The sequence below is a fragment of the Tripterygium wilfordii genome, chromosome 7 (assembly GCF_013401445.1).
Source record: "Tripterygium wilfordii isolate XIE 37 chromosome 7, ASM1340144v1, whole genome shotgun sequence".
In the NCBI taxonomy this organism is placed as follows: Eukaryota; Viridiplantae; Streptophyta; class Magnoliopsida; order Celastrales; family Celastraceae; genus Tripterygium; species Tripterygium wilfordii.
Window position 1 is genome coordinate 15,980,658 of NC_052238.1, and position 24,338 is coordinate 16,004,995.

The following is a 24,338-nucleotide window of genomic DNA, read 5'->3' on the forward strand; positions in this document are numbered from 1 at the left end:
CAACTACCCCACCCTCCCGTAAACATTCTGATTTCTATTCCGAGAGAGATAGGAGAGGGAGAGAGAGAGAGAGAGAGAGAGGAGAGAGAGATTCACAGTTGCTCATAGACAGTCACAGCACCAGAAAACCACCTCTCCTAATTTAAGTTTATTTAATTTATAAATTTAAATTATCTTTTTCCCTGATTTGTGTTCAAGTTCTTCATATAAAGCCTAACTGGTGCCTTTATGTTTGCTTCTCTTCTCACGTATATACCAATCAATTATACTGAAGAAAAATCCATAGCGTTTCCTTGCTGCGTTGTGTTGTGTGCCTGATAATTTTCTCTTGTTGTTTTCAATGGTGTTGATGGAGGAGAATGATAGTTGCGGGAGTAGAGTGCACGATACGTTGTCGTCGTCGTCGTCGTCGCCTGTTCATTGGCGGCAGCAGAGGCAGAAGCTGGAGGTCTACAATGAGGTGCTCCGTCGACTCAAAGAGTCCGACAATGAAGAGTCCAATCGCCCTGGGTTCGACGACGATCTTTGGGCTCACTTCAATCGACTCCCCGCTCGGTAACTTTACCTTCATAGTTCCTATTGATTATTATTTCATATTATACGTATATTCAGTTCTATTATGGATTTTAGATTTCAGGCGCTGGATGTATTCGATATTTTTCGCGAAGATTAATGACTAATCTTTGGATATGGATTTTTCTTAATCGTTCGTGTTGCATATATTCCTTGCACTGACCTACTTACATACACACACGCATATGTGATGGTCATGGTTACTGTTTAGTGGTCATGGTCACCACATTGTTTTACTTTTATTTCAAAGTCTCTTTTACTTAAATTCATTTTTGCTAGATTTGGAACGATTTTAACAGATGGTTTTGATTCTTTCTATTTCCTGGATTAGTCTGTTTGTCTTTTTCATCCATTTGTTGTTGTTGTTGTTTTTTTTTTTTTAATTGCAGGTATGCATTGGATGTGAATGTAGAGAGGGCAGAAGATGTTCTTATGCACAAGCGCTTATTGCATTTGGCTCATGATCCCAACAATAGACCTGCAATCGACGTGCACCTTGTCCAGGTGAGTTGATTCAGTAGATTTATGGCTGAGTATTGAGCTTACTGGGAGCTGATGCCTATTAACATCTATCTTGAGAAGTTCTTAGGGATAAAGTACTAGAAAATTATTAATAGGGCAACCCTGGATTTTGGATATCGATTTCCCCATTTGAAGATACATGGTTCAGTAATGTTTATTCATTTGCGACATAAATCTTTTCTATATTATTGAATAACTGTTGTAATACTGAATTCAATGAGTAGTCACAATTTCACTTTCTTGCTAGAACTTACAAACATGAAGAAAAAATGGTTATGAGGGTAGCTTTATTTTCTTGGAGGACATTGAAATTTTTTGATTAGATTGATGGCTCTTGACTTTTTTTTAACTTCTTTTGTTGTGGTTGAAACAGTGTCTGACTTGGATAAATTAGCTGCTATCTTGTTTTTACCAAGCTTGTTTTCTTATTTCACTTAGTTCTTTTGAAAACAAGCTTTATTAGTTCAATATGTGGCAGAAGAATTCTGAATTCTCAAAAAATGATGAAGTGTATGGTTCCTGTTTGTTCCATGCTTTTAAGTGGCAATTTTCTCATGCTGGATTAGGAATCTCTGTTGCTGTACAAGCTTTTTGTGAAACTATTATTGGGTTTCCATAGGTTTAATTTGTTCTATCGTGTATCATTATCTGATTTGTTGCATTTCAATTGCAATATGAAATTGCTCTCTTATGGCAGGTTCATCATATATCTGATTGCAACTCAGCTGATTCTATGCTTTCGGATCTTCCTGCTGAAGAATCTCCACAACCCAAGAGCAGACTGAGGTGTGGTTCTTACAATCAGAATCTAATGATTTGTTGAAAGTTGAAACCCTAATAAATCTTATGATAGTATCTGAGCATATTTTTCAATTTGCTGTATAGTCTACATTAATTACTTGCTATTCTGTCTTAAGTTTTGTTCTTGAACTATATATGGCTGACTTCTTAGGCTGGATTTTTAATTGTCAGTGTACATCCACCACCAGCTTTTGGTTCATCGCCTAATCTTGAAGCCCTTGTACTTGAAGCAAACGAATCTGAAGATCAAGATGGGGATAGATCCTTACATGCTAATTCACAATATTCTCGGTAACTAGTTTCATCCAGAATTGTCCTTAGGCTATTGCTGGCAAAAATTGTTAAAACTGTCTAGTTAAATAGGTCATGGTTTATCTTGTGTAAAGTCATAAAGCACTTTTTAAGTTTGACTCTCCTTTTTATTTGTTCAAAGAAAAAAGAAACAATGAAGATTACTTAGAACACTCATGCCTCAAGTAGTGCTTTTTTTCTTTCTCCCCCTTGACAAACATTAGGCAGTGGTGGACTTTTCTAGAGAAGTTATGTGGGGCCACACATGCAGACACCGATACTTGCTCTCATGCCCACATATTTTGAAGACGAAACTTAGAGGATTTTAAAAAAAGTGGAAGTATGGTAGAGAAGTTTTTGAAAGACAGTTGTCAAGTGTCTTTTCCATGCATTTCTTGTTTCTTTGTAAGAAAAGATTTTTGATGCCTTATTGTAGATTTGCGCTAGCTCTTAAGAAAGAGGAAAATAGAAGGCTATTTGTTTCCCTAAATCTTACACTAGTTCTTAGTCATTGGCATGCTATCATCACCTGGACGTCAATTGTCCTGTTACTTACGTTGTCTCGCTTCTTCTGTCATGTTTGTTCCAAATGTTCTATGCAACTAAATCATCTTTGTTTTTAAAAATTGAATCTAGATTTATTGTCAAAACTTCAAAGCATATGGTTTGATTGGCATAAAATAAGCTAAAGGTGTAAAATTGCAATTCTTGTTTCTACCGGTTGTGTTAGATAGTTATTACATGTTCTTTATAGATTACTTTGTTTGAATTTAGCTATCTGGAAAAACTTTGAAGTTTGAACAACTTGGTTTCTTCATGGCCAGCGAGATAATTTTTTTTTTGGTAATTTTATATGGTGAACTTTATACAATTTTTGCAACTCGATTTAATTGTAGGCCCCTGCATGAAATTACATTTTCAACAGATGACAAGCCGAAGCTTCTCAGCCAGGTATGTGATAGGATTTCCCTTCAAAGTAAAGATAGAATGGGCTTGAAAATGTTCATCATGAACTTGGAAAGTCATAGTCTTTACAGATTTCTTGTTTCATTTGAAATGTTGTTTTGCTAGATAGTTTGTGTAATAGAAAAGTCATATAAGGTTCCTTAACTCTCTGGTTTGTTATATTCAATGAATGCTTGTAATGTAACTATAGTTAATTCTTAATATTAGTAGGTTGACTGATGCTATAAATTCGTGTCAAGGAGGGTACTTTTTTGGAATTGTGCTTGTTATGCTTCAGTTTTCCTGCATCAGTTTGTTTTTAAAATGATATTTAAAATAATTTTCCTTGCCAACTATCTCTATGTTTATGTGTCTGTGTGTGCGCTCATGCGTTCTTAAGTGCCTGTGCTTAAGCTTTAGATGCATGTTCACAACTTCACATGTTTTGAGCTGATGGCACTTTACTACTGGATCATCTTGTTTAGTATCATATATGATTTCCAAGCTATACTTATGCGTTAAATTTTCAATTACAAGCTCTTGATAGCACTTGGAGTATGCAAAGAATTTTCATTGCAAGTACTCTTATAAAGTCTCTCCCGCATGATTTGGTCACTCTTCTTCTGCAAAATTGCAGTTGACATCCTTACTTGCTGAGATTGGCCTGAATATCCAAGAAGCACATGCTTTTTCCACAGCTGATGGTTATTCTTTAGATGTTTTTGTCGTTGATGGTTGGCCATATGAGGTACTCTCTCGTCTCTATTTTCTTAACTAAAAGTGTTGCTGATGCATTATACTTCTCATTATTTATAGGAAACAAGGGTTATTCAATAACACTGCAGACTGGGAGAGTTTTATTTTCTTTTTGATCATAAATTTTTTGAATATATAATTTTCCTTTCGAGCTTTGAGTTTAATCAAGTATTTGAGTCTGGAATACTCTTGTTTAATTGGAAGCTAAGAAATCTATATTTTTTTTGCTATCTTAGAATACACAGTTTCCATTTTTAGCACTTCAGTAGGATATACATATATTTTGGCTCATCTTTGCACCCACATGACACACCTGGTATTGGAAAATTCAGGAAACGGAACGTCTTAGAGCTGCATTGGAGAAGGAAGCCTTAAAGATTGAGGTAATTACCATTACTCATCTGTTGTACTTTAATTACACAGGGAATTCATGAGCTGCAAGCTGCATAGCATTTGTTTGTTTTTGGCTTTGTCCTATTTCTTTCAGTGATATAGAATTTACAGCGATAATCTTGAAGTATCTTGTAAATTGATTCTACTCGTGTGAAAAAATACCAATTGAAAAGTGGAGGGTTTCTTCAAACAACAAGGAGTTGGGTAAACTATTCAATCAAATGTTATCCATCCCTTCTTGAGAAAGAAGTCAGCTATTTCTTTGAAAATTTGTGCTCAATTTCAAATGTGGCAATTTGATAGCGTAATTCTTATTCTAGAAAGAATTATTAGTTTCTTTGAAGTCCTTCAGTTTCAAATACAGTTAAAAGTCCCTAAAAGGATGATTAGATGGCCTGATATGCATTGCGACGCTTATTGCAATGCAATATGATGCAGGAGGACAATATATGTTTACATGTATTTGAATTTTTGAAATCACTACATGACATGGTTATTTTGGGAGCGTATTTGTACTAGGTAATTGGCCAGACTACTACAGATGGCCATACCATGCCATGCTGGGTTTTGGGGCATATAATGAAATATGGGTGAGAGTTAACTTGGCTACTCCGAAGTCCAAAGGAAGAGATGAAAATCATGCAGCTGAACCTGATCAAATTGATTAAGGCTTTGCTGTCTTGTCAAGGGGATTGGTTTTGTTGGCTCAGAATCTTCCCTATCTACTATATGTTATCGACATGTTCTATAATCTAATCTGCTAGTGGGTTTTCGATGACTTTCCTGTCTTGTCATCCTGCAACAGCAATCTGTTCTCATTGATTGGTTTGTCTTAGAACTAAATTGCAGCATGCTACTAAAATATTTGATTGCTGCAAAAAGTAACTTGTTTTCTTGGAATAGTTAATTACTCCTTATATTATGTATACATGACAAGATTCTAGCCAAGGCTTTGAAAGTTCTCTTTTGGTATACGTATATCTGGTTTTTTTAGATTTTTTTACCAATCCTTTTCAAGTTTTTTCTTCTACGAGAATGATATCTTTTCATTCTGATCTTTAGGAGTTTCTTATGTAAAGAACCAGTTATGCTTTTTATGTTTTATTGATTTGTTTTCCCTTGCTTTCATGGTTTATTCTAACATTTATTCTCCATTTCACTTTGAACGGTTTGCTTTGCAGAACCAGGCTTGGCCAGGTCCTCGTTCATACTCTCCATCCAGGGAAAATGAACAAGCTGGATTACAATCTGATACTAATCACGTACCAATACCTAATGATGGAACTGATGTATGGGAAATTGACCCTAAACACTTGAAGTTTGGGAACAAAGTTGCATCTGGATCTTATGGCGATCTGTAAGCTCACTGCACAATAGACAGAAGTACTTATTGTGGATATATATCCAATTAACTATCTATTTGACATATGTAGGTACAAAGGCACATATTGTACCCAGGACGTAGCTATAAAGATCCTCAAGCCTGAACGTGTAAATACAGATATGCAAAGAGAATTCGCTCAGGAGGTTTTTATAATGAGGTTTGTGAAATTTTATATAAGCGTACTAGTTATCTGTTGACCAGGTTGTAGGATTCAGAGCAATTAAGGATATTTTTCACATAAATAATGTAACAATGGATAATGATATAAAAGTGAAAACTGCAAATAAATAGACAAAGTAATTTGTAGTTAATACTTATGAGTATATACTATATACCGTGAACTAAACAAGAGATTGTCTTACTATTAATTCTCTGAAGATAAATCTATAAAGAAATTTTGCTGCAATTATTTCATTCGAACCGACAGTATATTTTAATGTCTTTATCAACATTCCATCATTCCAGCTTTGAATTTTCCAGTTAGTTGGTTTTTCATACTCTTGAATAAGTTTCATAAATGATCTGCAATGTATGAGTGTGTATATATATATGTATCCTAAAATAATAAAAACATTTCTTCAACTGTTTGCCAGTTTGAAATTGTAAATTGTTTATTGAAATTGCAGAAAAGTTCGGCACAAAAATGTTGTACAGTTTATAGGTGCATGTACCAAGCCTCCAAGTTTATGCATTGTAACAGGTAAATACAAAGAAGTTTTAAAGATATACAAAAATAGGATTTAAAATTTCTCTTCCATTTAATTTTACTGCTTGTTACTGTTTCATCCATTTCATGTTCTATTTTTTTTCCCATTTATATAGAATTTATGTCTGGTGGAAGTGTGTATGACTACTTGCACAAACATAAAGGTGTTTTTAAGCTGCCAACCTTACTGAAGGTAGCAATAGATGTTGCTAAAGGGATGACCTACTTGCACCAAAATAATATTATTCATAGAGATTTGAAGGCAGCCAATCTTCTTATGGATGAAAATGAAGTAAGTTGCTTTCCCCATTTAGCATTTTCAGTTATGTCAATCTTATTCCTCCATACTCATAATTATTTTCTTCAATTATTACGTTTGATTTCATGAACGCGGTAGATATACTATGAAGAAGTTTCCTTTTTACTACCACGAGATTATGCTACAATTTCATACTTTTGCCTGATGAAGTTTAATATTGCTGTTCTTCCTACCTTTCGATGCTTCAATTATTGATTTCACTTGTCTTTTGATGTGAAAGGGAAATTATTGCATTGCTATTCTAAAGTCTTAAATTTTATTCTGTCTTTTCTGAAGTGGAGAAAAACTGTGTATCATGATATGATGATGCACTTGCCTGGGGAAAATGCTGGTCTCTTGGTTTCAAGTCCAAAGTATGGCTGATCTCAACTAGTATTCGTATTACTTTTTCAATAGTGAAAAATTATTTGCATGCTCACGTCACTTGTAAAAATATGTGGTTTCTTAAAGTAAAAAAAGATTGTTTTTAGGGCTTCGTCTCTTATTGTGTAACATATCATGTTGTAAATAACTGCAGTTTTAAACTAGAAGCTGCTGCACTTTTTCTTTTTGGGAAGATCTTGAGCTTTGGAGATTCTTGATTATTGAATTGTCAAAAGTTTGTTACCAATTTGAATTATATTTTCTCAGTACTCAGGATTTTCCACGGCGTCTCTGTTTCCTATGTTACTGCAAATGGTTAACCTTTTCATTCATCCATTTTCATTTCAGGTGGTTAAGGTTGCTGATTTTGGTGTTGCTAGAGTGAAAGTGCAATCTGGAGTCATGACAGCAGAAACAGGGACGTACAGATGGATGGCTCCAGAGGTGAACCTTTTTTTTTCTTGAGCCTTTAGCTCTATTAAGTTGTTTGCAAGTGTTCCATGCATACGAAATTACGAATAGCTTTACTGTTTTTGTCAGTCAGAATTTGAAACCATCTACCAAATTTTGAGTAGAATCCTCTGTAGAGAGCATTCTGGTTGCAAATTTTGAGTTTAATTCTCCTCGGCATCTCTGTTTCCCATGATGCACATGCTTGTTTTCCTTAATCTAATAGTACATCCATATTGTTCATTAGTTTTCTTCGTTGTAATTGCTATGTATCTTCAAGCTGGCTATAATATTTTTTTGTTGTATTTGTTTCAGATTTTCTGATTGGTTATGCATCTCACTAATATCTTACATTTATTCTTTTTCATTGAAGGTTATAGAACACAAGCCCTATGATCACAAGGCTGATGTTTTCAGTTTCGCAATTGTCTTATGGGAGTTGCTAACTGGAAAGGTATTAGCTATAGTTGTCATTACTCAACTGAAAACTTGAAGTTTTTGTTTCCATTACTTATGTTCTTGTCTGGGTTGCAGCTTCCATATGAATACTTGACGCCACTACAAGCAGCTGTTGGTGTAGTCCAAAAGGTACATGAATTATTCTTGAACATTTGCTGAATCTATATGTCAATATTTGCTTGTCTTGATTGTTCCTAAGGAGGTAGAAGGTTGTGACGGGTTTTAAGGCAGCCATTATAGCCCCAAATTGAACCTAGAAGGGAAAAAAAGGCTATGCGAGCAAAAGTTACCTGCTAACTTTAGCTGACATAATTTCAGGGTTTACGACCTACAATCCCAAAACAAACCCATCCAAAACTCACCGAGTTGCTTGAGAAAGGTTGGCAGCAAGATCCAACGCTCAGACCAGACTTCTCTGAAATTTTGGGGATTCTGCAGCAAATCGCCAAGGAGGTATGCTGCATCCTCGTCATGCTCCCCTTTCATGCATGTATTTGATTTTATAAATTCAGTACGAGATCTTTTTTCTGTCGTCAATAACAAATTGTTTACCTTCTTGTCTTATTTCCATTACACAGAAATACTCTATGTTTTGTTATATATATAATTTCCAACACATTCATAAACAGGTTGGGGAGGAGGTTGATCGAAAGGAAAAGTCATCAGGGGGATTCCTGTCTGTCCTCAGGCGGGCGGGCCACCACTGATGTTGTGGTAGTTATTAAAAAGTTTGATAACCCAAAATGACGCCACGCCAACGATCTTATGATTTGATTACATGAGTAGTTTTTTAACTGATTTTGGATCAACACTGTACAGTATTTCCCAAACCAAACGTCTTTTTCTTTTTCGTATATTTTTCTCCCTTTTCTTATTTCCCTTTTTGAAAGGTTGATTTGTTATGTCTTTGCCCCGCCCCGTTTAATAATCTCTTTCTCATGTTATTTAGTATCCCTAATCGGTATTTAAGGGATGCTGATATGGGTGAGGTTTGTAACTGGGATCATTTCAAGCAGGTTATTATTAACATTATGCGTTTTCTTACGTATGTTTTTTGTTGTTCATATGTAGTAGAGCTGTACAGTCTTAACATGTTACGCCGTTAAATCGGGTCCTTATCTGCATATGACTTGATGGATAGATAGTGGTAAACGCAGACGACCTTCTGTTAATCTGAGTGGGTTTGGTGCCTTCTGTGGTTGATCTTTGTTAGATGAGGAGTGAAGCGAAATTAATTTCCCTGCGTTGCTTGAAATAATAAAATGAGTTTGTTGCACTTTTGTTTAGTATAAAAGTAACTATTTGGGTGATACATTGGCGGTGAATCTCTATGGAGTTAAATCATATTGGATTCGAAAGACCCTCATTTCCGTTCCCACTTAGAGCATTACTCTTATGGTTACTGTATGGACCAAAAGTCGTCAGAGCATAAATCCACACTACAAAGCCCGTGAGAGGTTTAATCGACAAAGCTAGACGCACGAGAGTCTTAGTCAACCAAGTGCATGGCCCAAGATTCGACTGCTATATACTAGATCAAGGAGAGTTTTAGTCAGGCCCGATAGGCTCAAGGCTCAAACAAATTGACAACTAGATCCACTAGAGTCTTAGTCAAACTCGCAAAGACCCACAAGAGTCTTGAGCCCAACTTAAAAGGCCCATGAGAGTCTGGGTGGTCTACCTGTGAGGCCCAAGAGAGCTTCGGTCTACATAAAGGCCCATAGAAGAGCAAACACCAGCAAGCTTATGGAGGCCCTTCTATCAAACAAGGGCCCAAAGCCCATGCCGCTAAGGAAGCTTCTATTTGTGTGCTTGAGCCCAATCAAAACCAAGGCTCATTCGTACGGTCAACACGTGCTGGTCACGTGACTCAAAACACTATAAATAAAGGAGAACCCTCATTATTTACTCTCTCAACTACTTGTTACATCTTTCTCTCTAAAGCCTTTCACTTCACTCAATAAAACATTTACCCCACCAGTGACAGACTTGACCGTCGGAGCTTCCCCGGTCGACACCACACCGGCGTCCAAGCTTGACGGTCGACCTTTAGTGTGATCTTGCAGGTTGTTGAAGGCCTTGTCCGACTTTACAAATTGATCGTAGACTTTTGAGTCTACAGTTACACGATAGGTTTTTGACTTAACTTATCACGTCTGATGGCTCGAGTTTAAGCATATATCGAATATTCAAAGGACAAACTCATTCAAAAAAAAAAAAAAGTACAAAAGTGCATGCGTATATGTATGTTCTTCTTTGTGATCTAGTAAAATGTAACATTAAATATCTATTAATTAATATAATTTTTTTACAAAAGTCTCTTAAAACACAAGGGAAAATTTCATGTTATTCTCTCCTCACATATATTTTTTAATTTTACTAAAAAAATAACTTAACATCATATGAGCCGGATGAGAATTTTAGATTCTAAAATTCAAGAGACATGTTATTCTCTCTTCTCACATATATTTTTTTATTTTATTAAAAAAAAGTTTATCATATGAGCCATCATATGAGAATTTTAGATTTTAAAATTCAAAGAAATTGTAGAGTTCCTGAATCTGATTTTCATAACGACAACCTACCAATTAGTTTCAATTTTTTTTACTAATTAAGTTTTTTATTAGTTTATTTTTTAAAAAAGATTTTAAGAAAGAATGAATATTTTTTTTTATTTGAATACTTAAAAATTGCTTTATCATGCAATGGCAATTTTGTAATTCGCCTACAAACAAAACAGAAGCAATGCAAATCTCCCTCCCATCTTTCGTCTTCTCTGCCACCTGTGATTCTCTGCAATCCATGGCTTCAACGACAAACTCTCCATTTAACTCGGAACCAAAACTCACGAACAATTTCAACAAGAAATGGTTTTTTTTTTCCATTGAAAAAAGAATGAAATCATCAAGTGTTCGAAATGGATTTCTCTCTAAAGAAATCATTCAAGGCCCTTGGCTCCTACAATCATTCTAGAAGAATCTCCACCGGAGGAGGCACCAGCGAGTCCAGCAGCCCCGAAGAACTCCCAATTCTATTGCACCACAACACCCACCAACAACTACAGTTAGAGCCGATGAGTACCCGGAGAGAGGTAATTGTCAAAGTAGATGGGGGCGGCAGCAGCAGCGGAAGCCGTGGAAGCAATGACTCTTTAGATCCCACCGGGAAAATGTGGCGGGATTCCAGCCTTAATTATTGGGGAGAAGGCGAAGAGAAACAACAAATGAACGGCCAGGATCCACCGACGAAGCTGATTGGTGAGTTCTTGAACAAACAAAGGAATGCCGGAGGTGAGGTTACGCTTGACATGGACTTGGAGATGGAAGAGATGAGATACGACCGATGCGTACCACCGCCGGCGGCGGAGTTTCTGGCTAACAATGCCCCTTCAAAGGAGCTTAGGGTCTCTTTCGACCCTTCCTCTGTTTCCAATTCCTCTGTTTACAGAGGCAAGCAAAATAAGGATGAGGTTTTGAGGTGCACATCCTTTGAGAAGCACCCTTCGATGATACAGAGCGGGAGTGGATTGTTGTCAAGATTGAAAACCAAGTCCCGGCTTCAAGACCCACCGCCGGAGGAGGTGGAGAGGAGGTCAGGGAGATTGGTTGGAAAATCGGGGCCCTTAAGGTCCGGAATGACAAGTAAAGCAACGGAGGAGGAGGAGGATGATCCATTAGCCGGCGAAGACTTACCTGAAGAATACAGAAAACAGAATCTAAATGCATTGACTATAATGCAATGGGTGAGTCTGGTTTTGATTATTGGAGCTTTAATTTGCAATCTATTGATTCCATCTTTAAAGAAGAAGAGTGTATGGGGTTTGAAATTGTGGAAATGGGAGGTCATGGTGTTGGTTTTGATATGTGGGAGATTGGTTTCAGGGTGGGGGATTCGGATCATAGTCTTTTGCATTGAAAGAAACTTCCTTTTACGAAAGAGGGTTCTGTATTTTGTTTATGGATTGCGAAAGGCAGTGCAAAATTCTTTGTGGTTAGTGCTTGTGTTGATCGCGTGGCATTTCTTGTTTGATAAGAAAGTAGAGAGGGAGACCAAGATTAAAAACCTTAAATATGTCACACGAGTTCTGGTTTGTTTCTTGATTGCTACTCTACTATGGCTACTTAAAACTTTAATGGTAAAAGTACTTGCTTCTTCTTTCCATGTTAGTGCATACTTTGATAGGATTCAGGAATCCTTGTTTAATCAATTTGTGATCGAAACACTTTTGGGTCCTCCTTTGATTGAAATTCGGTGGAAAGAAGATGAAGCAGAGAGGACTGCAGCCGAGATTCGTAAGCTGCAGAATGCTGGAGCAACAGTACCTCCTGAACTCAGGTCATTTGCCTTTGCATCTACAAAGAGCGGAAAGGTCCTTGGGAAAAGTTTTAAATTAAAGAGTGGTAGATTTTCTCGGCAACTTTCCAAGAAAGAGGATGAAGGTATCAGCATTGATCATTTAGATAGGCTTAATACAAAGAATGTATCGGCTTGGAATATGAAGAGGTTGATTAGAATGGTAAGACATGGCGCGTTAACAACATTGGGTGAGCAGATATTAGATGCGAGCCAAGGTGATGAATCAGCAGTTCAAATCAGGAGTGAATATGAGGCTAAAATTGCTGCGAGGAAGATTTTTAATAATGTGGCACAACATGGTTCGAAGTGAGTGATGTCTCTTCTTTACTTAGCCCATTCAATCACTTTTTTATCCTACAAAAAATATGATCTTCTTAATCAATGCCCATGCTTTCGGAGAATGGAAGGATTTGGTTCTGTCAATTGTTAGGCCTACATTACATGTATACCTACATATGTATATACTTCAGGATCGTGTATTTTTGCTCACTGGCCTTAATGTTGTTTTCTTTCTAATCAATGTTCTGTTTATCAAGTGTGTTAATGGTATGTCAGGTACATCTACTTGGTGGATTTGATGCGATTCTTGGGAGAAGATGAGGCTCGGAAGTCCTTGAGTCTGTTTGAAGGTGCACTTGAAAGCAAAAGAATTAGTAAATCTTCACTAAAGAACTGGGTGGTAAGATTTGGGTCCTGAGATAAATGCTTTTTTGTTTCAAGCAGATTGCTGTTCCTTTTTGTTTGTCTTTGTTATTGCAATGTACATCAGCAACGCGCCCATAAACATAAAAGCTCTATGATCTTTGATGTCCTAGTCGGTTTCTAATGAGATAATTGAATCCGAATTCTTGTAGGTGAATGCATTTAGAGAAAGGAGAGCGCTCGCACTGACGCTGGATGATACAAAAACAGCTGTGAATAAGCTTCATCACATGGTTAACATAATAGTGGGGATCATTATCATTGTCATCTGGTTGGTCGTACTTGGAATTGCAACAAGAGAGTTTCTCCTCTTTGTAAGCTCGCAGCTAGTCCTCGTGGCCTTCATCTTCGGAAATACCTGCAAGACAATATTTGAAGCAATTATCTTCCTATTTGTTATGCATCCTTTTGATGTGGGTGATAGGTGTGAAGTTGATGGAGTACAGGTAAAGCAAAAATAGGAACTTCATATGAACTTGTGGTTCTATTGTGGCATATTTGAAGCTAATCTGCTTATATGCTATTGGTTTTCAGATGGTTGTGGAAGAGATGAACATTCTGACCACTGTTTTCCTGAGATATGACAATCTGAAGATCATATACCCGAATAGTACTCTTTCGACGAAGCTTATCAGCAACTTTTATCGTAGTCCTGACATGGGTGATTCAGTAGAGTTTTGTGTACACATATCAACTCCAGCAGAAAAGATTGCTGTAATGAAGCAAAGGATAGTGAGGTATATGAGAGTAGGCATTCACTAAATCCCCATTTTAAGAATCCAATTTAACTGATAAATCGCTTTGAACGAATTCTAATGCAGTTACATTGAGAACAAGGAGCATTGGTATCCTTCTCCCATGGTCGTACTAAAGGATGTTGAGGACTTGACAAAGCTGAGGTTTGCAGTATGGCCATCGCATCGAATGAACCACCAGAACATGGGGGAGAGATGGGAAAGAAGAGCTCTATTGGTAGAAGAGATGGTGAAAGTATTCAGGGAGCTTGATATTCAGTATCGCTTGTTTCCCCTTGACATCAACATCCGATCAATGCCTCCTGCAACCACTTCTAGCCTGGCCACTCCCCTAACCGGACTGTAGATACCAATATCAGGTTATTGAATGAATTTTTATACCTATGAAATCCTCCCAACCTTACAAAAATTAAATAATAACAAAAAAAACGGAATGAGGTTGTGTTGGCCACTTGAGGAGATTTGGTTGAATTGGGGTTTACCTAATTACTTATTGCAACTTTTGAGGACTAATAAGAATTAACCGGCCATTCATGGCAGATTATGTTGTATTAAAATCTTTTCAGATGAACTTGTGCATGAAGTGTGGTTATAGCTGCATAATATAATTTATACATTATATACCAATTTTGCATTTCTTGTATATACTTAGAAATGTTAAAATGAAAAAATGGGGATGCTCTAAATTTAGTGATTATTTTGTTAAACTTGAATTATCCTACATGAATTTTGTGGCTCGGAGGTTTTTGCAATAGGAGTTGATGAAGTATGATCCTAGATTGAAATCAATGGCAGAAACAAATTCGTGTACTGAATTCCCGTTGATTTTCTCATGGACTAGTAGTTGACCCAAAACTTTTGGGATAAATGCTATGATGATGATGGTGGTGGGAGGTTTTTGGCACCAGGAAAATAACCAAAGATGAAGAAAATCATTGGAATTTCTCATTTCTATATCACTATAATCTGGTAAGGTTACAAAACTGAAATATATTAGCTTCAGAAGTTGTATATCTCTTGTTGGTTTATTATTTCTTGCTGGAGATACAAGGATGATGAGCATCTGCTAGAAATGGACATGAGCAGTGCCTTCTGGACATCTTTAGAGATGTGATGTTGGATCAAGGCAATAACATATTCCATGAAGCTTGCATCACAAGGTAATGTAAGAGGCCCGTCGCTTGGTAATCCAAACTCTTCTTCTGCTAGTTTGAATAACTCTTGAACAACGTCATGGTTGAGAAACTTGAGTGGGAGCACAAACCTCCTTTGATCATTAGTGTACACAACAAAATATCCCTTACTTGTTGATGATGTGCAGCAACTCTCCACATCTAAAACATCTTTGCTTGTCGGAAAAGAAACTCTTTTTCTCCTTATCGCCACAAACTTCTGCCATTTTCTTGCCAATCTGAAGAGCTTCTTAGTACTGATCATTCTTACTTGTGGTGGTGAGATTACAAAAGAAGAAATGACCTTAAATGTTTTGGAGTTGTGAATGTTGATATGTGGTGTTGTGTATTAGGCAGAGGAAGTGGATTGCTTTATATTTGCAAAAATCAGGAGACATCCTATTCAATGCAATGTAGCTGAACCAATAATGGGATGCCATGGGAAGCAAAACCATGTGATGGTGGATGTAAATGACCGTTTAGGAGGTGGACATGTTTTGTTAAGTTCCAAAATCAGCACATAAAGGTGGAACATGACATAATAGATACATCAGGACTGTCTTATCTTTTTGTCAGGTGGTTTGACAGCAAAATAGGGTCTACATTCTGTGAGCCACAAGAAAAGAATGATAAGATAATAAGCCAAAAATGTATTGCTCTCAGATTTCTTGATAAGTTTCACGCAACTAATGGTTCATAACTTACCATGAAACACTATTCATGGACATGCCCAATTGTATACAAACAAAATTAAATAAGATCAACAACCATAAAGGAAAAATTGCTGGTGTTGGGTTCTCTGTTGAAGCTACCTTTTGGATTAACAAGATTAATGAAGCTACCCCCTTTTCAGGTATTCATGGGAAGCAAAACCAGGTGATGGTGTATGTAAGGTTTTGTTTGGGAGGTGGGCATGTTTTATAAAGTTTTGCAACCAGAACATCTAGGTTGAACAAGAGAAGTATCAGAACTGTACTTTTTGTCAGGTGGTTTGACAACACATTAGCCCGAAACTTGGTAATAAGCTTAAATGAATATATATATATATATAGACACACACATATAAAGTGATGTGGATAAGTGTTGTAGTGTCATGGTTGTATGGTTACATATATTTGGTAGACGAGGAGGCTCACTGCTGCAAGGTAAACAACTCTCGTGGATAAGGCTCCCACAAGGCTCACTGTCGCTGGACGTTTGGAGCCAAAATGTCCATGAACTTCCTAGTAAGTAATGATTTGTGACCCTTTGAACAAAAACAAAAATTTGCTATGCTGTCAAATTCAGCAGAAACATATTCGTCTAGGCCTTGAAGTTTTTTATACTTATAACCAAGTGTTTATTGCTCATGATTATTTCCTTATAGATACTTTGACCCTTTGTTGACTATCTGAAGTAGTAGAGCAATGTTGTACAAGTAAAAGATGTATTGCTATTTCTGCATCTTAAAAAGTTCAAAACTGGTAGAAAACTATAGTTAAAATAGAATCAACAACCATAAAGTACAATTTTTCTGGTGTTGTGTTCTCTGTTCTTCAAAGGAAAGAGAGGATAAAGAGCAACAACTTGCAGTGTATACTATTTGACATAAGCAAAGCTTTTTGTGTTCTTGTAGATGGAACCTTGCGGACTAACATGATTAAGTACTCCATGAAAATCGCATCGCAAGGCAATGTAATTGGTCCATCACTTGGAAGACCAAATTCCTCTTTGGAAATCTCTAACAGCTTGACAAAAATCTCATTGTTTAAATACTCCAAAGGAATTGTAAACCGCCTTTCATCAGCTGTACAGACAACAAAATGACCTTTGCTATAACTGTCTGCAACTCTATTACTCTTGCTGCTATGCCACTTCTTTGCCACCACTAAGAGTATCTTGGAACTGATCATGATGGATAAAAACTTGTTGAAAGACTTGGATGGATGTTATTGCCAGAGTAGAATTTGATAGGTTGACTGAAGTCTTGAGAAGTGCATGTACTATATATACTAACCAGAGACGGCGGAATATTGATAATTTCACAAGAAAGTACTCATTCTATCTGATTTATTCTGTCGCTTAGGAAATTGTGAATATGTCAGTATGGTGGCTGCAACAATGTAATATGCCAAACAAGAACAATGTTAGCAAGTTGTAGAATCTCATAAGTGACTACGAATTTCTCGCCAGTTGTGAGTCTTGGAGGAATCTACATTCCACATGTATGACAAGTAATTTGAAGATAAGAACTTTGAATACTACTTCCACATCTAACCTGAAAACCAACACTAATGGTCAAAAAAAAAACCACAATCACAATGCTAGAAAGTGACTGCCAATTTTTTTTGAGATTTGTGACTCTTAGAGGATACTACATGTTACAAGAAAGTACTTTGAAGAAAGAAACTAAGAATGTAGTTATATACAGACCTGACAACCAACACTAATCACCAAACAAAAACAAGAATTATAGAATCTTGGAATTGACTACAAATTTTGTGAGCTCTGGCTCTTGCACAACACTACCTGTGTGACAGGAAAGGAACTAAGACTGTAGTTACATACCTATATGAAAGCCAACACTAATATGTGCTAAAGTAAATGCTGGTTCCATATCAGTTAGAATGTGGGGTTGTAAAGGACTCAAGGCAATAGATTGAGAAGCTTGTAGGTCATGTGCACTTGTTTTAAGGTTCTCACTAATCAAAAAGACCTCAAATTCACGTGGACTTGTTTTTAGATTATCCTTGTATGATTTGGTTTATACCCGGAGATAGCATTCCTTGCAATCACCTAGAACGGCCTGTTCAATAATGGGATTTGATAAAATTTTGTAAAACAAAAAATTTGGAAGAAACTCAGAGCTTCTCATTTAGTTATCAGTATGTTTATACACTTGTTTAGTCTACAAAATCAACCTATAAATTTGCTTCAGAAGCTGCAGATCATTGGTTGTTGGATTTTTTCTTGTTGATGAAAATATGAAGACAATGAGCATCAATAACTAGAAATGGACATGAGCAATGCTTTCTGTATATCCTTAGTTATGTGATTTTGGAATAATTTGTTTGAATAGCTCTAACAATTTCATGGTTGCAGATCATTGGAATTTCTCATTTGAATCTCACTACAATCATGTAAGGTTACAAAATTGAAATATATTAGCTTCAAAAGCTGCATATCTCTTGTTGGTTTATTATTTCTTGCTGGAGATACAAGGATGATGAGCATCTGCTAGAAATGGACATGACCAATACCTTTTGTACATCTTTAGATATGTGATGTTGGATCAAGGCAATAACATATTCCATGAAGCTTGCGTCGCAAGGTAATGTTAGAGGCTGATCGCTTGGTAAAACGAACTCTTCTTCCGCTAGTTCAAATAACTCTCGAACAACGTCATGGTTAAGAAACTTGAGTGGGAGCGCAAACCTCCTTTGATCATTAGTGTACACAACAAAGTGTCCCTTACTTGTTGATGATGTGCAGCAACTCTCCACATCTAAAACTCCTTTGTTTGTCGGAAAAGTAACTCTTTTTCTCCTGATTGTTACAAACTTCTGCCATTTTCTTGCCAATCTGATGAGCTTTTTAGCACTGATCATTCTTACTTGTGGCGGTGAGATTACATGTGATGGTGGATGTAAATGACTGTTTAGGAGGTGGAATGTTTTGTTAAGTTCCAAAATCAGTACATAAAGGTGGAACATAACATCAAAACTATCTTTTTGTCAGTTGGTTTGATAGCAAAATAAGGTCTACTTTCTGGAAGCCACAAGAAAAGAATGATAAGATAATAAGCCAAAAATGGATTGTTCTTAGATTTATTTTCATGCACCTAATGGTTCATAACTTACCATGAAACACTATTCATAGACGTGCCTGATTGTTTGAGATTATTGAAGGCTACAGTTGTCATGTGTAGAAACCAATTAAGATGGGCTGCTTATTGCCTTATGCCAGAGACAGTACCTTTAGTGAAGCTACCCCATTTGCAGGTATTCATGGGAAGCAAAACCATGTGATGGTGTATGTAAAGTTTTGTTTGGGAGGTGGGCATGTTTTATGAAATTTTGCAACCAGAACATCTGGGTTGAACAAGAGAAGTATCATAACTATACTTTTGGACCAAAAATGTCCATGAACTTCCTAGCAAGTAATGATTTGTGACAGAAACAAAAATTTCCACTTCTTTGCCAACAAAATGACCTTTGCTATAACACTCTACAACTGTATTGCTCTTGGTGCATGCTATGCCACTTCTTTGCCACCACAAAGATTCTCTTGGAACTGATCATGATGGATAAAAACCCGTTGAAAGACTTGGAAGGATGTTATTGCCAAAGCAGAATTTGACCTGTTGATTGAAGTGTAGAGAAGTTCATGTACATATATACTAACCAGAGACGGCGGAATATCGATAATTTCACAAGAAAGCACTTATTGCATCTGAGTGTTTCTGTCTCATTATTGCTTAGGAAATTGTGAATATTTAAGTCTGGTGGTGTCTGCACTGTGAAGTATGGCAAACAAGAACAATGTTAGCAAGTTATAGAATCTCATAAGCGACTATGAATTTTTCACCAGTTGTGAGTCTTGGAGGACTTTACAATAATATTCCACACATATGACAAGTACTTTGAAGATAAGAACTATGAATGCAGTTCCATACCTAACCCGAAAACCAACACTAATGGTCAAAAAAAAGAGCAACAATCACAATGCTAGAATTATATACCTACCTGACAGTTGTGACTCTTGGAGGATACTACATGTTACAAGAAAGTACTTTGAAGATAGAAACTAAGAATATAATTATATACCTACCTGATAACCAACACTAATGGCCAAACAAAAACAAGAATTATAGAATCTCTTGGACAACACTACCTATGTGACACGAAAGGAACCAAGAGTGTAGTTACATACCTAACCTGAAAGTCAACACTAATATGTGGTAAAATCAATGCTGGTGCATACTGCAGTGCAAGAGTTCCAGCTGCCATTGTGTTCCATATCACTTAGAATGAGGGGCTGTGGAGGACTCAATAAATACACAGATGCCAAGGCTTAGACAATAGATTGAGAAGCTTGTAGGTCATGTGCACTTGTTACCCTTTTATGATTTGATTTATGACAGAAAGTAGTATTCCCTGCAATCACCTGGAAAAGTTGATTCCATAAATGGGATTTGCTAAAATTTAGTGAAACATAAAATTTGAAGAAAATCAGAACTTCTTATTAGTTATCAGTACATCTTTCACTCGTTTAGTCAATAAATTTGCTTCAGAAATTGCAGATCATTGGTTGTAGGCTTTTTTCTTCTTGATGAAAATACACAGACAATGAGCACCGATTGCTAGAAATGGACTTGAGCAATGCTTTCTGTACATCCTTAGTTATGTGATTTTGGATCAAAGAAATAACATATTCCATGAAGTTGGCATCACAAGGCAATTAAAGGGGGCCATCACTCGGTAATCCAAACTCTTCTTCTGCAAGTTTTAATAGCTCTCTAACAATTTCATGGTCGTCAAACCTCATGGATTAAACCAAAAGAACAACAAGGGTACAGGTTAGTTACAGCATAGGAACTGGCGGTACAGCTATTACCAAGAACCACCATTACATGGCTTATCAGATCACCACCACATAATGAAAGATGATCTGATAAGCCTACGTTGATTTTAAGATATCAAGGTGGCTTGCTTCAGAGATTTATGTTGCTTTACTTAAGTTGTCTTAAATGCAAAAATATCTAAATGATAAAGAAGATACAGAGATTAATATCAGAAAATTTGCTAAGATGCTCTGCCATATACTAATTACTAATCAACAATACCGACACATTTTCGTTTCAATTTGATTCCTCTAGTAGCCATGAACAAGTTATGGCATCTGGTTTGCAATTCCTAGTGACCCAGATAAAAGTTTTCTCAAAATCCTGAGCCGCACCTCTTTGAATGATCGATACTATGTACTCCATGAGGATTGCATCACATGGCAACACTATAGGCCCATCACCGGATATTCCATACTCATCTTCAGACATCTTTAATAGCTCTTGGAGGATGTTATTTCTGAGATATCCCAATGGCATCGCAAAACGCCTACGGTCATTTGTGTAGATGACAAAATGGCCTCTATTAGCGGCAGAAACTGTATTGCTTCTTGATGAGGGAATCCTTTTCTTGCCAATCAAAGCTAACTTCTGCCACATCTTGGCCATTCTGATGATGGTCTTGGCACTCTTCATGCTGTCTTTCTCTTCACCTTAGAATACTTGTAATGGTTTTCCGTTGGCAGTGGACGTTGGAGAGTTCTCTTACCTATATATACCAAAGGACAGCTGGATCGGGATGGTCCTTGGTTCCATAAATTTCCTAGATGGTGATTTCCAATGACAAAGCATTTGGTTGGTGATATGGACAAACTAAGAATGGATCTAATTCCAATGCTGTAACTAACTTTGGTAGTTATTGACTATGGAAGATTATAACAACTTCATCTGTGTAGTATTGAGTTCAAGTATGAAGTTTATCAATGTGATCTCATATTGCATTCCGTATTTACCAAGAAAAAGATAGTAGATCAGGACAAAGTACTTTCTGTAAGATCAAAAACTCTTCCGTAGAAATCTCGAATTGCAACCTACAAATAACAGTATCAACTCTATAATGCAGTTTTGGATTTTTGTCTCAAGTCAGTCCATGACAACTGTAGAAATAATTCATGGAGGTTGGTTTGGATTCTTATGCATTACACGTCGTGATTTTCCATTCGAGGCTAAGCCAGCAAAATATTCCAAATAAACATGGTTATCAAGGTAAACCTTTTTCCTTTCTGTTGTATAGTTAATTCAAAATGATCTTCTAATCTTTAGTAATCAAGGTATAAGTAGAAAGAAAAGCAAAAAAGACAGCAACTGTCTTTAATTGCTTCTCATCACAGATTACAAAGCTTGGTATGCAAGACAGAAACTGATGCTTTGGCAACAATGGGATGAAAGCCAGTCCTTTTCAATTCTAATGATTGAGTACATTCATAAGAAGACAGAAAATTAAAAAAACAATACTAGTGTTTATTGGTTTATCTGGCTTGTATTCTTGCGATGCAGTTGCTGTGGATCTGAAACATGAGGTTGGATTGTAGAAACCTTGAAATCAATCATCGGTTCGACCTTGGTTACCTTAAGGTGAAGCATAATCCGTTGGTCCATAAGGAATAAGAAGGTTAGCAAGAAATCCCTTCTTTCTTTTGTGGTTCCATCCCATGTCCTTGCACAATTGGTCACTGTACCAAATGTGAAGGGCAGTTAGGCATGACCTCCTATAGTATGGTCCAGAGTATTGTTTCCAGTATCCGGTCCATTGTGACACCTCTTTCTCCATCTCTATAATTCTAGGCAGTTTAATTTTCCCATCAAGAAGTTCTGCTACCCATCGAGACCTCAACTCCGAAGTGAACAAATTCGAACCAGCTTCTGAGAAACCAATCACAGCAAGTTGTGGAATCCGCGGATGAATGCATTGCCTGATAAACAAAAAACATATATCTTATGCTTCCTGTTTTAATGATCTGTATACATAATAAATATGAACCAGAAGTTGAAGTTTTTCCTACACTTCCTGATAAAAGAATGCTCACCTGTATAAAGGCACTGCTTCTTTTGGGGAGCCAAGTATAGAGTCTTTGAAGGCTTGGTTCACAAAAATGTTTCTGAGTTTTTCTTCACCTCTATATCCTGTAGCCAATATGACCAAATCTGTCCTGAGAGGTGTATTGTCATTATCAACCATAATGCCTTCTCTGCAGAAGCTAAAGCCTGGAGATTTCTTCAATACAATACTTCCCTCTTCAACTCTGTCATAGAAATTTGTAGGTAGTGTTGCAATCAAACAAGAATTAATGTCTTGAAGAAAGCTATGTTTAGGCACCATCCCAAACTTGGCCAACCTAAACTTCCTCTTAATATGGCTTTCAACAAATTTTGAGAGCGCCCATCTCTGCGAAAGCAAATTGACGACTAAATTAGCTAATCAAGAATCAATTCTACGAAGCAAAAGGCAAAAGAAGTATATTGTTTTAAATGAGTACCAGAGGTGCAAGGAATGTTGCCAAAAGGCTAAGCAGGAAACCTTCACCAGGCTTATGAACCATGAGCTCTGCGAAGCGATTGAAGTACAGAAGAAACAAAGGCACTCCCCATGGATACAAATCAGGCAAGTTCCAGTGCTCAGTCTTGTATAGAACTGTACATGGATGCTTGACTCCTGCATATTCATGCCACTTAAAGAATAAGAATGCAATATATATTAACAAATTGAATTTGAATTCGACCGAAACAGTCCATGAATCTTCACATTGAATGTAAAATAAGTTGAAATTACAGTGCATCACCATTTGCTGCTGAGCACTCTAATGCAATGTCAGTAGCAGATTTCTGGAATCCCACGACAGCAACTCGCTTATCTTTGACAAGTTCAGCAGCACTAGCATCGTCCATGGCAGAATAGTCCATGGAGTGAATAACCTTTCCATCGAATGCTTCAGGTCCTTCACCTGGGGGAAATTGTGGAATATTTGGAAGCTCACTAAACCTCCCCACACAAAGTATCACAAAATCCACTTGATAAACCTGTTGAATATCAGCAGGTGAGGGTGAGGGTATTGCGTATAGATTGTTTTATCACAAAATGTAAATCGAAACCCACCTTCTAATGACCCATGTATACTTAAATTCAGGCTCAATAATTTGATTCTGAATAGAATGAAATACCTGAGTTGAGTTGTTTTTGGTATCTGCTACTTCAACTCTCCATTTCCCTTTGGAGTTAAACGGCTCACCATTGCCACTCCATTGACTCCAAGATTGGATCTCTCCATCAGAAGGACCTTGGTATTCAATCCCCACGACTTTATTGTCGAATTTGATGTGCTTGAGCAAGTCAAAATGGTCTGCATATGCTTCGAGGTAATTGAGAACTTGATCATGCCTAGGAAATTCATCGGTGACTGATTCCGGCCATGGAAAATCGGAGAACATAAATCCTAGTTTGGGACCCTGAAGCCTTGTAGTCTCGCATGTCTTGTTCCACACTCCTCCAACATTGTTTGTGGATTCAAAGACTATAGGATTGAACCCTTTAGCTAGCGTGTATTTGCAGGCTAAAAGGCCACTAATACCAGCTCCAATGATGGCTATCTCTTTCTTTTTCTCCATTGCCTTTAATTTGATATATTTGTTCTCTGCTTCTTCTTTTTGCTCCTCTATGCAGCACTACTCCATTTTTATAGTCCACAGAAATAATCTGTATTGTAACTCCCATCCAAACAAAAATATTTATTAATCATGGGCCAACCATGGACAGCGAAGCAGCAGTCTAAATTTGAATTGCTTCAACTAATC

At 36.9% G+C, this 24,338-nt stretch overlaps 6 protein-coding genes across 6 annotated transcripts; 2 read left to right on the top strand and 4 right to left on the bottom strand.

Moving 5' to 3' along the window:
• Positions 1–71: 71 nt before the first annotated feature.
• LOC120002401 (serine/threonine-protein kinase STY46-like) lies at positions 72–9,010 on the top strand. The gene is made up of 16 exons (XM_038851158.1): positions 72–555; positions 963–1,077; positions 1,793–1,881; positions 2,068–2,187; positions 3,084–3,138; positions 3,770–3,880; positions 4,221–4,271; positions 5,463–5,638; positions 5,715–5,822; positions 6,292–6,365; positions 6,488–6,663; positions 7,402–7,497; positions 7,877–7,957; positions 8,038–8,091; positions 8,281–8,415; positions 8,592–9,010. Exons 1-16 carry the CDS (start codon positions 341–343, stop codon positions 8,667–8,669), a joined length of 1,734 nt encoding a protein of 577 aa, XP_038707086.1. The 5' UTR covers positions 72–340; the 3' UTR covers positions 8,670–9,010.
• A 1,704-nt stretch (positions 9,011–10,714) lies between these two features.
• On the top strand, positions 10,715–14,138 carry LOC120002400 (mechanosensitive ion channel protein 6-like). The gene is made up of 5 exons (XM_038851157.1): positions 10,715–12,624; positions 12,874–12,997; positions 13,173–13,466; positions 13,555–13,757; positions 13,842–14,138. The coding sequence occupies exons 1-5, from the start codon at positions 10,880–10,882 to the stop codon at positions 14,119–14,121; spliced, it is 2,646 nt and encodes an 881-aa protein (XP_038707085.1). The 5' UTR covers positions 10,715–10,879; the 3' UTR covers positions 14,122–14,138.
• Positions 14,139–14,725: 587 nt separating this feature from the next.
• On the bottom strand, positions 14,726–15,273 carry LOC120001237 (auxin-responsive protein SAUR68-like). The gene has a single exon (XM_038849456.1). The coding sequence runs from the start codon at positions 15,210–15,212 to the stop codon at positions 14,775–14,777; it is 438 nt and encodes a 145-aa protein (XP_038705384.1). The 5' UTR covers positions 15,213–15,273; the 3' UTR covers positions 14,726–14,774.
• A 1,128-nt stretch (positions 15,274–16,401) lies between these two features.
• On the bottom strand, positions 16,402–16,839 carry LOC120002657 (auxin-responsive protein SAUR67-like). The gene is made up of 2 exons (XM_038851417.1): positions 16,527–16,839; positions 16,402–16,418 (listed from the first exon to the last, which is right to left on the bottom strand). Exons 1-2 carry the CDS (start codon positions 16,837–16,839, stop codon positions 16,402–16,404), a joined length of 330 nt encoding a protein of 109 aa, XP_038707345.1.
• A 1,087-nt stretch (positions 16,840–17,926) lies between these two features.
• On the bottom strand, positions 17,927–18,534 carry LOC120001691 (auxin-responsive protein SAUR67-like). The gene is made up of 2 exons (XM_038850113.1): positions 18,208–18,534; positions 17,927–17,977 (listed from the first exon to the last, which is right to left on the bottom strand). Exons 1-2 carry the CDS (start codon positions 18,532–18,534, stop codon positions 17,927–17,929), a joined length of 378 nt encoding a protein of 125 aa, XP_038706041.1.
• Positions 18,535–21,919: 3,385 nt separating this feature from the next.
• LOC120001638 (probable flavin-containing monooxygenase 1) lies at positions 21,920–24,201 on the bottom strand. Its single transcript, XM_038850050.1, has 5 exons — positions 23,709–24,201; positions 23,330–23,567; positions 23,027–23,202; positions 22,577–22,935; positions 21,920–22,462 (listed from the first exon to the last, which is right to left on the bottom strand). Exons 1-5 carry the CDS (start codon positions 24,150–24,152, stop codon positions 22,120–22,122), a joined length of 1,560 nt encoding a protein of 519 aa, XP_038705978.1. The 5' UTR covers positions 24,153–24,201; the 3' UTR covers positions 21,920–22,119.
• Between the last annotated feature and the right edge of the window lie 137 nt (positions 24,202–24,338).